At 37.1% G+C, this 13,311-nt stretch overlaps 2 protein-coding genes across 2 annotated transcripts; both read left to right on the forward strand.

The window, feature by feature from the left end:
* Nucleotides 1-1,238: 1,238 nt before the first annotated feature.
* Nucleotides 1,239-7,523, forward strand: LOC145723989 (uncharacterized). The gene is made up of 2 exons (XM_081972046.1): nt 1,239-1,257; nt 6,775-7,523. Exons 1-2 carry the CDS (start codon nt 1,239-1,241, stop codon nt 7,359-7,361), a joined length of 606 nt encoding a protein of 201 aa, XP_081828172.1. The 3' UTR covers nt 7,362-7,523.
* Nucleotides 7,524-7,999: 476 nt separating this feature from the next.
* LOC145723992 (uncharacterized) lies at nt 8,000-13,093 on the forward strand. Its single transcript, XM_081972050.1, has 5 exons — nt 8,000-8,036; nt 10,879-11,504; nt 11,577-11,831; nt 12,340-12,906; nt 12,956-13,093. Exons 1-5 carry the CDS (start codon nt 8,000-8,002, stop codon nt 13,091-13,093), a joined length of 1,623 nt encoding a protein of 540 aa, XP_081828176.1.
* Nucleotides 13,094-13,311: the final 218 nt, after the last annotated feature.

Here is a 13,311-nt window from a genome sequence, read left to right on the forward strand (position 1 = left end):
GGGAGTACTTGAAGTTCACCAACTACCCCAACCTAAATACCACTTACATGAAATCTAATTTCTCTCGACATCTTCGTCAGAATGATCATACCTTCAACACCGAACAGGGTTTCAAGATTCTTCATGTGTGTGGTAAGGGCAGCCTCCTTAACCACCTTGAGGTGCTTGAGATTAACAAGGCTTCTGGTGATGGTGGGTGCACCTGCCTGAATGATCAGCTTAACCATACATCAACCTCCTTTTTTAGGTCCTTAACCTTTTAATTCATCACATACCCTTTTACACAACCCTAACACCTCCTCTTTCACCATCCCCTCCCTCACCGTGGTTTGTGTCGGTGTCGGCACTTCTTCGAGTTTTACCACCCTGTTTGAACCCCTATTAGCCACCCCCATCTGGCTTAACACGTTGTCCACCTGTTTGCTGGTTTGGTGCATTGTTTACTTTCAACTTCACTACCTGCGGTATGAATGGTTGCGGGTTTTTAACCGTTCTATTGTTAATCCTCAATTGCTTTGTGGGTTGCAGAACTATCTACTTGTTGTCAGCTAAGTTATTGATTTTATTTATTGTAACCCCCTCTTAACGGTTCCCCCTCTGCCTTCGAATTAACGGCTTATCAATGTGAAATTTTTTAAAATTTTTGCACCTCCATTTTGTTTCCTGTTTCATCGCCTCTTCTGTGGACGGTGCACAAGTGTTAAGCTCTTTTTTTCCCCCCTAGGGTCTCACCCAGCCCTAAATGGGTCTAGTTTAAGTTTTTTTTTTGTTTAATTTTTAATTAATTTTTTGATTTAATGTGCTATAGTTATTTTTTCTCCATAATGAGGTAACTATTAAATTTCACATAATCTTTTTAATTCATAGTTACATGTGTTAAATGTTACAGCTTTGTTCACCTATTTAACTTTGTTAATTTCACTATTTCGTCATAACATGGGTCTCTCTGTCTCTCCCCTTGTAAAAAGACAGTAGTCACATTGGTCGACTGATTTGAGGTACGTTTTCTCGTGTTTTAACATCTCGTTTTTTAACATTTAACTAAGAGTGTAATGCATAAATATAATTGAATTATTCAGCAAAAATATATTGAATACAGGGAACTTGCCGGAGTATCATTTACTACCTTTACAAGCGTGTAAATATAATATCAAACGTAAAAGTGTGCTTGCCTAAAATTGTAAATAAAAATCCTACTGTAAATAAAACCTGTACAGGGTGGGCAAATAAGCGAGGTAATGACCGTAGAGAGTTACGGTAAAAAAATTTATAGGTTAAGTAGGCAAGGGAAAATGCTGGAAATTATTTTCAAGTTTCCAAGATGGCTACCAGAGGGCGTTTGCGCCATCTTGAATTACATAAAGTTACGTTTCTTGTGATTTTCCCCAATGAATGTAACAAAAAAGTTTTTGCGTTTTAATGTTAACTTAAAGTCGAACATTTTTTGAAAAAAACATTTTTCTCTATCTTCCGAAATAAAGTGGTGGGGGGTATTTGAATGTTGTTTTAAATAAATGCCTGTAACTTCGAAACGTCTTTAATACATTTGGATAAATTTGGTATCATTGAAAAGAGCATTTCTTGGGCTTTTAGGTTTCTTCTGATAATGACAGTTGTGACCTAAACGGCCGCCGATAGAGGGCGTTATTTGATATTATAACCAAAATAATGGATTTTCTCAAAAAATTTAAATGCAATGATATGACTTTTTGTAGACTAGAAAATAGACAAATGACTAACCAATAAGCCTGTGCAAACCGAATCTAAATATCTTTTTCCTAGTTACATAAAGTATCACTTTATGTAACTGGTTATAAAAAGTTCATTTCATCACTCCCTGTTTTTATGCATTTCCGTAGAAACATATGGGCGACATCCATCATAACATGTCGTTGTCACAGTTTATACAAGGTGCTATGAAAGTGAATATTTGTGTTAAATCACTTTAAAAGATGGTTTTTACCGCTTTTTGGTCAAAATTAGAAAAAATTATGTATGCAACACGTTTCGAAAATGTCTTATTGTGTAACTCATTCAAATTGTAGGACCTCGCTGCGCTCGCCCTACAAACATTCATTCGTTACACAAAATCGATCTTTTCGTAACTGGTTACATAAATAGCTATTTTCGTCCATATCTATTACTTTCTTAACTCCTTTTATTACTAGTATACGGGGGCCCCTCCAATTTACTGTATTTTTTATTCCATTACCTATTTCTTTAATAAACTCCATACTCGTATTGTCTTTCAAAATAAACACTTCCTTTATTTTTGCTTTATTACTTATTCCAATCAGATCCGTCAACATTTCGTCTCGCGCCAATGTTGATCCGGCTTCCTGATAATAAAACAAACTAGACTGTGATTTAACAAAATAAAAATTCCCAAAGTGTTCTGTCACGTATTTTTGTATAGATATTATTTGTGCTTGGGTCGCTATAATTAGTTCAACACCGATTTTTGGCGGTTTGAGAATTTCTACAATGTTTGGTTGATCAGGCCTAACATTTGCAGGATTATTCTTATCCCCTTCAATTTCTTGTTCTTTTAAACCCTTAAACTGATTTCTAGTCATAACAGTCACTATATTATTGCTTAGACTTTTTAATTCCTCTGAAGTTAAATTAATCCTCGATAGAGCATCGGCAGTTACATTTTCACTACCTCTTACGTATTCTATATAAAAATCGTACTCTTCCAGCCCCAAACGAAATTTTGTTAATCTACTCGAAGGGTCAGCTAAGCTAAATAAATACAAAAGAGGCTTATGGTCCGTTCGTATCTTAAATTTTCGACCATATAAATAAGGACGAAAATGTCTTACTGCCCAAAAAATCGCTAATAGTTCTTTATGCATAGTGGGATAATTAATTTCTGCTTTGTTTAAACTTCTACTTGTATATGCTACCGGTTTATTATTTTTATTTGATAAAACTGCACCGATTGCAAAATTGGATGCATCAGTCTGAAGAATAAACTCATTTTGTTCAGAAAAATCGGGATAATCCAAAATTGGGTAGTTTGTTAGAGCGTTTTTTAACGTTTGAAAACATTCGTCGCATTCCACTGTCCATTCAAATCTTGCATACTTCCTACAGAGCTTGTTTAGGGGTACCGATAATTCCGCAAATTTTGGTATAAATTTCCGATAGTAGTTAGCAAAAGCTACAAACCGTTTTACCTAGTCAGAATTTTTTTGGAGTTGGGTATTCCTTCAATGCGTGAATTTTATCTGGATCAGGCGATATCCCTTTTTCGCTAATGATATGGCCCAGATAAAGTATTTCTTTTTTTTTAAATTCGCATTTTAAAGGATTTAGTTTCAAGTTTACTTTTCGTAGCCGGTTAAAGACGTCTGTTAGATTTTTATTATGTTCGCTCAAATTTCTCCCAAACACAATCAAGTCATCTAGGTAAACAAAGCATTTTTCGTAACTGAGACCTGCCATGGCAACTGTCATTAGCCTAGAAAATGCACTAGGGCTGATTTTTTAACCCCATTGGAAGCCTTTTCATTTGCCACTGGCCGCGATCTGTTGTAAAAGCTGTAAATCTCCTACTTTGCTCGTCTAATTCAACCTGATAATAGCCTTGACTTAAATCTAAATGAGAAAAATAGAGAGCGCCTGCCAACGAATCTAAAATATCAACTACATTTGCTATAGGAAATTTAATGTCTACCAAAGTACGGTTTAAAAATCTGTAGTCCAACACAAGCCTAGAACGCTTCTCTCCCGTTGAATCATTTTTGGCACTAACAAGACCGCAGAAGACCACTCGCTTTGAGCACTTTCGATAATGTCGTTTTCAAGCATTTGCGAAACTTGATTATTTATTTCGTCTTTTTGGGTCTGCGCTAGCCTATAAGGTTTTACGTATACTGGTTGCGTATTTGGTTTAATCTGGATTGACTGTATATAAATATTTGTAACTGACAATTTATCTCCTGGCATATGAAATATGTCCGCATACTTTGCTGTGAGTCCTTCCATGGAAACTTTTTCCTCTTCATTTAAGTAATTTAATTTTAACAAATCAAACAATTTCTTTACTCTACTGACTGAAGTTTTTTGGTTACTAAATTGACAACAAGAATAGTCGTTCAACCTTTCGGCCCTAGGTAAACAATTTTTTAAATAAACCTCACTTTCGCGAGTGTTCAAAATTTTTATTGGTACTTCTCCGTTTATTGGTTGCGCTATTACACCTGCCACAAATACACCCAGGCATATCTCATTCGGTAAAACCACGCACTCCTCTGTCATTCCTGTTTTAATGTGAACAATTTCACATCTAGGCGGAATTACCAAAACATGATTATCTGTAGCCCTTAAGTCAAGAACTACTTTTTTGTCTTCGTTTAAAAGTGTCAATGCATTTTTTTCGTAATCTAGGTTAGCTTTGTATAACCTCAAGAAGTTCTCTCCAATTATTCCATTAGTACGGCATGGTAGAGATTCGAATATATAACATTTAATCCTAAATTTTATCTGTTCTACGTAAAGATTCAAGAAACTATAACCTATCGAAACTAATTTACCGCCTATACCTTTAATTTCTAATTTTTCTCTATACAAAGGTATGGATGGGTCCAAATATCTTAGTTGAAGTGCACATAAGGATGCTCCTGAATCAATCAGAAAATCTACTTTTTTCTTATTTATGTAAAAAAAAAATGAATTGAAGTAATTATCTGAGTAAGTAAAAATGTTTTCGCTATCGTTTCTGTTTTTAGGGACGAAAAAACGTTTCGCCGGTTTGATGAGTATTGTTTTCCTCACCTACATTTAATCCTTGTTCAGCAAAAGCAAAATTAACATTATGTCGGAATCCCCTAGCACCGTCACTACTGCGCGGGTTGAATGGCCGTCCTCGATTTCCTTGAAATCGCTGACCACGGAAATTCCTACTGCCTCGATTAAAATGTCCATTTCTTACGAATCTCTGGCTGTTATTGTTAAAATTAGCATAATTATTGTTACGAGAATTGTTATTATTAAATTGGCCTGAAGACGATCTAGCTCTATTGAAACCCCTATAAGAATTCCGATTACTGTTTCCTCTACCCCTATGACTCATGTTAAAAACTTGGTTACCATCATTTAGAAAAGAATTCTCTTCGTCTTGTGCTTCTTTTATTGCATCTTTTAAATATTCGAAATTTCTTGCTGAAATAATGGTACTAAGCCTTTGGCTCCTAAGACCATTCGCGAACCTTTTAATAGCTGATTTTTCATTAATTGGTCTCAAAATTTCATAAATATCAGGGTCGTCGTTTGCTTGCGAAATCGTTAGACCAACAAAAAGGTCCTCCAGTTCTTTTCCAAATTCCTCAATAGATCTACTGCTTTGCTTTATAGAAAATAACTGTGCTTGAAGAGCGGTTGGTGATTTTCGAGTCAAAAGATAAGTTTTTATATCCGTTACAAGGGTCTCGAGCGAATTATAGGTAGTTTTCAATCTTAGCTTGGCGTTGCTTGAAAGCCTAGTTTTTAAAATAAAATTGATTAATTTTTCTTTATCCTCGTTTTTAAGTGTAGAATTATAAAATTCAGCAGCATCGATTAATTTTTTAGTATTTTCCTCGGAATCATTTAGTACAGGTAACAAGTTAGAAACTACTTTTATATCAAAAGACGCCATGATTGCCTCCGACTTGTTAGTATTTTGTTGACTTTGCCCAAAAGCCAAAATTTCTTCATACACTCTTTTAATTTTTTCCACAATATCTTTAACTAATAAAATGTCAGCTTGCTCTACTTCTGAGGCGTTTATTTTCCTATTTATAACAGCAACCTCCCCTTTGAGCTCGCCAAAAATAACTTTTGCTTCGTCAACCTTTTTTTGTACGTATGCCGATTGTCATCTTTCGTAACTTGATTTAAATAAGTTAGTTTTTATATTATTTAAAGAGCCTAGTATTTCATTAAGTTTATCTCCCATAAGAACCCTTACGTAATTTTTTAATAAAGAGTAAAATTGTAGAATAAAATCGTGGCTTATAACGAGTCCTTACTTTCTGATCCCCGAAATAGTGTTATAACTATGCTTTACATTAATAAAATAACCCCCAAATTAATTATAATATTCTTAACTTACATGCAAACTTATTAACATCTAATCCCTTTTTGTTCATCACTATAGTCCCTTGGTAATTAATTATTATAATATTTCTTTTCCTAGTTCATCAATTCATTATTCCATTGGAGTCTCCATTAATGTCTTTCTTCCCATTTATCCTAAAAAAAAAACCCTAAAACTTAAACTTCTTCCTGGTTTTGATTCAAGGCATCAGCGGATCGACGCAGCATTTCCCTGTTTACTTGTCGTCTTATAGTCGTCCTTAGTCCCTTACGACAACGCCTGACTACCAAATAAGTAGCGCCTGCTACTACGGCTACCACCAATCCAATTAATAGGGCTTCGGATAGCGTAAGTCCATTTGTTGAAATTTGGCCTCTCGCATCCCCATTTGATGCCTGGTTTATTACAATTTCCTCCTTGGAATTAGCTTTTCCCATTGTTCATAGCGGTGCCGACGTCATGTAGGAACGCTAGAAGGCTGGCAGGATCGCCATGTAATACTTTATATTTAGTCCGCCTCCTCTAGTCAGGACTCCCGAATAGTAAGACAACTCTTTACTTCGATAACCTAGTTTATTCCGTCCTAGTCATGTTTTACAATACATTCACCTGGCTCGCGCTTACTGCTGCCTCAGCGAGTTTACAATTATCGCTATGTAACACTAATAACTAATAACCACAATATACAGGGTGTCTGCCACATACTGCATTGGGTCCTCCTATAAATGCTGAGACTGCCGTTTACTGGTCGTCGATTTTGCGTGGTGGATTAAACACGACATTACGCAAAGAATTATTGGATAATTATCCTATAGCTGAAAATTGTTTAACCCTTCGCGCTCCTAAATTAAACCAGGAGGTGGCAGTTTGTATAGACTCATCTACTTTGCGGCAGGATAATTTTTTTGGTTATATCCAACAGCAGATAGGTGTTGCTCTTAGTGCTTTAACAGAGCCTATTTCAACTATTTTCCAACAAGGCGAAGGGAGTAAAGATGTGTTACAACACATAATTAATTCGTCGAAATTAATAGCTGACGTGCACCATACGATATCAGTGCATCGTAGGTTTTTGTTGTCTAATCATTTGGATCCGGCCATTAAGAAAGTGGGGGATGAGTGCCCAGTGGACGAATGGTTATTTGGACAGAATTTTTCCCAATGTATAAAAAATACCCAAGAAGTGAAGGAAGTGGGCTTGGGGTTGCGGAAAGTAACTCGCCGTTCTATGAGCAGTAAACAGCCGCAACGTCAAAATTCCCAGCCTTTAAACTGAAAGCGCCGGGTCCAGTACAAAAGGAAGAAAAGAGAAGAGCGGAGCAAGGTCTGGCCTCAGACGAAGGATCAGAGCCAGACACGTCCGCGGAAATAGAGGTGCGTTATGGGGGTCGTTTATTCTATTTTTATAATAAATGGAAAACGGTTACCACCAGCAATACAGTTCTGAAATGGATTTTAGGTTATAAGATTCCTTTTATTAGACCTCCAGTTTGTCATGTGCGGCGGACTAGTTTGGGTAGTTTTATTGGCAATTCTAGCACGGAAGTGTCTATTAAACTTTTGGAACTCTTGCAAATCGGAGCTGTAGTTCGATGCAAGCATCGAAAAGATGAGTTTAATTCGACTTTCTTTTTAATATCGAAGATTAATGGTTCAAGTAGATTTATTTTAAATTTACGTCAATTAAATAAATATATAGAGGTACCTCATTTTAAGTTAGAGGATTTCAGAAGTGTAAGGCAGTTGCTTCAACCCGGTTATTTTATGACTAAAATTGATTTGAAAGATGCTTATTTTATGATTCAAGTTCATAAGAGCTCTAGAAAATATTTGCGTTTTTTGTATGGGGGTGAACTTTTTGAATTTACTTGCTTGCCAATGGGACTCTGCACAGCTCCGTTTGTATTCCCTAAGATGTTGAAGCCAGTCATTTCTCAGTTGCGATTGTCTGGTATTATTTGTGTTATTTGCCTAGACGATCTGTTAATTATGGCAAAAGATAAAAGTTTGTGTTTACAACATACAAAGAGGGCCTTAGATTTGTTTAGTTCCTTAGGATTTGTTATCAATTTCAACAAAAGTGTGCTACACCCAACTATTAGTTGCCAATTTTTAGGGTTTCTGTTTAATTCAGGTGGCATGACAATGTCATTGCCAGAGAAAAAAGTAATTGCATTGTGTGGTGCATGTTCAGATTTTCTAAAACGTGATAGCTGTTCTATTAGAAGTTTTGCTCAGTTAGTAGGGCGTTTAACAGCAGCATGTCCAGCGTTTAAATATGGTTGGGCTCATACAAAATTGTTTGAGCGAGCTAAATTAAAGGCTCTGTTGAAAACAGGTAACATGAGTTTGTTTGGTTCTATAAAAGTAGAATTAAACTGGTGGTTGACAAACTTGCCTAATAGTTCAGTTTCCTTGTTACCAAGAAAATTTCTAATCGAAGTTTTTTCGGATGCTTCCAACGTTGGTTGGGGGGGGAAGTTGTGGACCTCATAGAATCCATGGACTGTGGAACGAAGAGCAGATTTGTCACCATATTAATTATTTGGAATAGTTAGCTGCTTTCAAATGTTTACAGCATTTTACACAACAGCTTCAGCATGTTGACGTGTTGATAAGAGTCGATAATACTACTGGTATCAGTTATATAAATCTTATGGGAGGAGTTTAGAAGTTTAAATAGTATTGCCCAGAAAATATGGAATTATTGTGAATCAAAAGATATTTTTATTTTTGCATCTTACATTAATTCAAAAGAAAATGTCATAGCGGATTATGAATCACGGAGAGGTTATATTGAAACAGAATATGAGTTAGCTCAATATTGTTTTAATAAAGTTTGTCTTCACTTTTTTAAACCTAGTGTAGATTTATTTGCTTCAAGTAATAATGCAAAATGTGAAATGTTTGCTTTGTGGAAGCCTGATCCAAACGCTTTCGTCTTAGATGCTTTTACAATTTCCTGGGCTAATATAAAGTTTTATGCTTTTCCCCCATTTTCAATGATGAGTAAAGTTTTAAATAAAGTTGCACATGCTAGAGCTGAAGGTCTAATTATTGTCCCTAAATGGCCAGGCCAACCGTGGTACCCGGTTTTCATGAGTTTATTAGTGAAGAAACCTTTATTTTTTGGTCCAGATATTAAAATGGTTTTGTCCCCGGATAGGAACCCTCATCCATTGTGGAGGTCGCTTATCCTGGTTGTCGGCCATATATCCGGGAAGCATATAAACGTAGATCTTTTCCCGCAGTAGGTTTAGATGCTATAATTCATTCTTTAAGTGACCAGACTCTTAACCAATATAATGGTGTATATTCACAATGGTGGTCGTTTTGTGCACAAAATAATGTCGATCCGTATGTATACAATCTTCAAGGTTTAGTAGAATTTTTGCAAATTAGATTTGTGAAAGGTTGTTCTTATTCGGTGCTTAATACTTATAAATCGGCATTAGCTTTAGTTTTACCTATAAACAAAGTTGATGATGTTATGCTTGTACGTTTTTTGAAGGGTTTACGTAATATTAAACCACCAAGAGCAAGATATGCCACTACTTGGGATCCTCATCCAGTGTTAGTATTTTTAGAAAGTTTGTATCCTCTAGAGAATATTTCTTTGAAAGAGTTAACTCTTAAATTCGTTACATTATTAGCATTAGTCTCAGCGCATCGTATGCAGACTATTGGTAAGTTAAAAGTTTGTAATATTAAGAGGACGGATGATTATCTTGAGATTTTTATTGATGAAGTCATTAAGACGTCGGGGAGGAATAAGCTACAACCAGTGTTACGTTTACCTTACTTTCGTGAAAGACTTCAGTTATGTGTGGCTTCTACGTTAGATATGTATTTACAAAGGACTGAGAGAGTCAGGCCAGCCGGTGTTGATAGTCTTATTTTAACAGTTAAAAAGCCTCTGCATCCAGCTTCTTCTCAGATAATTAGCCGTTGGATTAAGTCAGTTTTAACTAGAAGTGGAATTAATACAAATATTTATACAGGGTATAGCATTAAACATGCTGCAGTTTCTAAAGCCTATGAAGCGGGAGTTAATATTGAAGTTATACGTAAGACTGCCGGCTGGTCTGAAAAGTCGAATGTTTTTTGTCGATTTTATAATCGGCCCATTCGTGATTCACCTAACGTTTTTGCTGAAGCAAATCTTAAAGGGTCTGTTGATTAGTTTAGTTATTTTTTGGTTTGATGTTTTGGTTAGCAGCCAATTATTATGGTACCATAATAAAGTCGTTTATTTAAAATTTGACAATTCTTTCTGATCAAATAGTTATAACACTATAATCTATAGCTGATGGGTTTTTACTTCTTTAAACATCTACAGGGTGTTTTTGTAATATTTCGACGAGACTGCTCATATAATCCTGATCAACCTTCCTTACAGGTAAGTCGATTGATCATTTAATTTTTATAGTGTTCTACAATAGATCTACTTTATTAAAATTGTCATTTTGACTAATTTTTTCAAATTTCAAAATTTTAGAAAAATTTAAATTACTTTTTCTATTTTAAAATTAATTGTAATTAATTTTTAAAGTGTTCTGCAATCATTTAACGCCATTAAAACAGCCATTTTAACTGTTTTTAACATTTTGAAAAATTCAAAGTGTGTTTTTTTGATAAAAATTAATTCTATTTTTAAAGTCATCTACAATTGATTTGCACAATTAAAACTGTCATTTTGACTGTTTTTTTTTTTTTTAATCGTCTCGATGCCAAGTCCCGTGTTGCAGTTTACAATGTGGGCGATTTAACAAAACGGTGTTTGTTGTGTTTAGCCGTGGACTTTGAACAAGAAAAATCTGTCGGCAAAGAGTTTTGCTGTAAGAGTGGCGATGTTGTGTTACCGCCGTTGGGTTCATGTCCCCGCGAGATGTTTGAATATCTCACGGACGATTCACCGATGGCCGTTCAATTTCGGAACAACGTCCGTACAATAAACAGTTTATTTGCTATGGCATCGTTCAAATCGACTGTTCCTACCGATGTTCATCCGGAAGGAGTGAGTGGTCATTGGTGTTTTACGATTTGCGGACAGATTAACCACTATACTCACGCCATTCCGGTTCGTCTTTTTGCAGCAGACAACAGTAATGGTCAAGTAACGGTAAATAATAGCCAGCAGGTTAGGGACGACACCATTACTCTCAAATTTAATCAGTATTATTTCGTTGACTCGAATAATGCTGTCAATCGAAGGGTGGAATTTTTGGGTGACCGCATCGCACCCCTAACTATACGTAACATTGAAACGATGTTGCGTCGGGTCAATCCGATAATTCAAAGTTACCAAACCATCAGTGAGGTAATTCAACGTAAACAGGCGGCCGCGACCTCTCCCGAGGAAAGAAACGCCATTCTCGACAGTTTAGTGATCGGATTTAGGGACAATATTAATCGCGAGGTATGAAACTACAGCTTGCACGCGTGCGACTCTGAAATTGCGGCCGTTTTTGTCAACGAACCACCCTTCGAGGTTGATTTGTGCATCTACCCACGCGACGGCCGGGGTAGACACGAACTTAAAAACCTCAATAAATGGGCCGACCCCATGGTGTACCCGATCCTGTTTCCGAATGGGGAATTTGGCTTTGATAAAGAGATCCATCACCTTCGGAACGTGACGAAGACAATCACTTTTCGCGAATTCTATCGCTATCGTCTAAGATACGCGATACGAATCGCTTACAAAGACCGCCTACCACCATCGAAAACCCAACTCAACAACAAAGTGAGTCTTCGAACCGTCACCGCTCGATCTCGCCTATCCGTGAATTAAATGAATTTACAATTTTGCATAATGGCTGCAAATTGCTTCAATAGTACGTAGTGGACGCTTATGTCAAAGTGGAGGCGAACGAGCTGTGATAACATAAAATCCACCAGCTATTTAGATGGCGAGCCAGTTATGGTAGTTTGTTAAGGTACTTGGAGACAAGGGCAAACGCAGCTGGTACGGATTATCGAGTTGGGTCAATTTTCATTTTGCCTGCGTCGTCGAGACGTGGAATGCGTCTTACGAATCGCCAGTACCTCGATGCGATTAATGTAATAGCAAGACATGGCAAGCCGGATCTCTTTATCACGTTTCGTTCAAAACAACCTCGCTTACAAACAGAAATGACCAAACCGTCCTGATTTGGTTTGTCGCGCATTCCACATTAGATTAACCGAGTTTATGGACGATATCGTCAAGAAACAATTGTACGGTACCGTCCATAACTATTTCTACACGATAGAATTTCAAAAACGAGGCTTGCCTCAGACTCACTTTGGTGACGTTTTTACCGCGCGACAAACTAAACAGCCGTGAGCGCGTCGACGATGTCGTTTCAACCGAGATACCGGACTATCAAGTCGAACCGATTTTGTATAGAACGGTAGCCGACTTTTATCTGCATACAAAGTGTAGAGGACCGACCCGCGACCCAAACGTTACCTGTTTGAGAGCGGACGGTACCTGCAAAAAGTATTTTCCAAAGGCCCTACGGGAGGTCACTGATTTAAACTATAACGCTTCAACGGTCAAAAATGGACACCCTGAATATCGTCGACGTCGCAACAATCACATGATCATTTCGAACAACATTACGTACACCAATGCCGATATTGTGCCTTACAATCGTTACGCGGCACTCAAATATCAGAGTCACATCAATTTTGAGTGCGTCGGATCCTTGGCATCCGTCAAATATCTGTACAAATACGTAACGAAGGGTGAGGACATGTGTCGCGTGGAAGCGAAAAATGAAGTCCATCGCACTATAAATTGGGACGAGATTAGTAATGACCTAGACTGTAGGTATGTGAGTTCAATGTTCAATGGAGGCGTGTTGGCGCCTGTTCCAATTTAAGATGAGCGATCGAAGTCATTTGGTTTTATGTCTGCCTGTTCACCTTGAGGGCCAACAGACCATCGAGTACGAGGAGGACGAGGACGCGGCAGATTTTGCTACGCGCCACCATCGACACCAAACTCACGGCTTACTTTAAGCTAAACCAGATGGAGGGAGCGCCACGTGATTTATTTTATAGGGAAATCCCGGAAAATTACACGTGGAACGCAAAGCGCGGTCAATGGCAATCACGTGTTTATAATCGTAATGTGGTTGGCGTTGTCGTCGTTCAACGCACAACGATGAATTGTACTGTTTGCGTACACTGTTGCAACATGTGCGTGGCTGCCGATCATTTGTCGAACTGCGCACTGT

The sequence above is a fragment of the Ips typographus genome, linkage group LG2 (genome assembly GCF_016097725.1).
Source record: "Ips typographus isolate SLU linkage group LG2, UJ_Ityp_2.0, whole genome shotgun sequence".
Lineage (NCBI taxonomy): Eukaryota > Metazoa > Arthropoda > Insecta > Coleoptera > Curculionidae > Ips > Ips typographus.

What these genes read in the sequence shown, in the direction of transcription:
- LOC145723992 (XM_081972050.1), top strand. Translation starts at nt 8,000, where the DNA reads ATGTTGAAGCCAGTCATTTCTCAGTTGCGATTGTCTG. An exon ending in GGGACAATATTAATCGCGAG is followed by an intron (nt 11,505 to 11,576) that starts GTATGAAACTAC and finishes CCACCCTTCGAG; the next exon opens with GTTGATTTGTGCATCTACCC. An exon ending in AAACCCAACTCAACAACAAA is followed by an intron (nt 11,832 to 12,339) that starts GTGAGTCTTCGA and finishes TCTACACGATAG; the next exon opens with AATTTCAAAAACGAGGCTTG.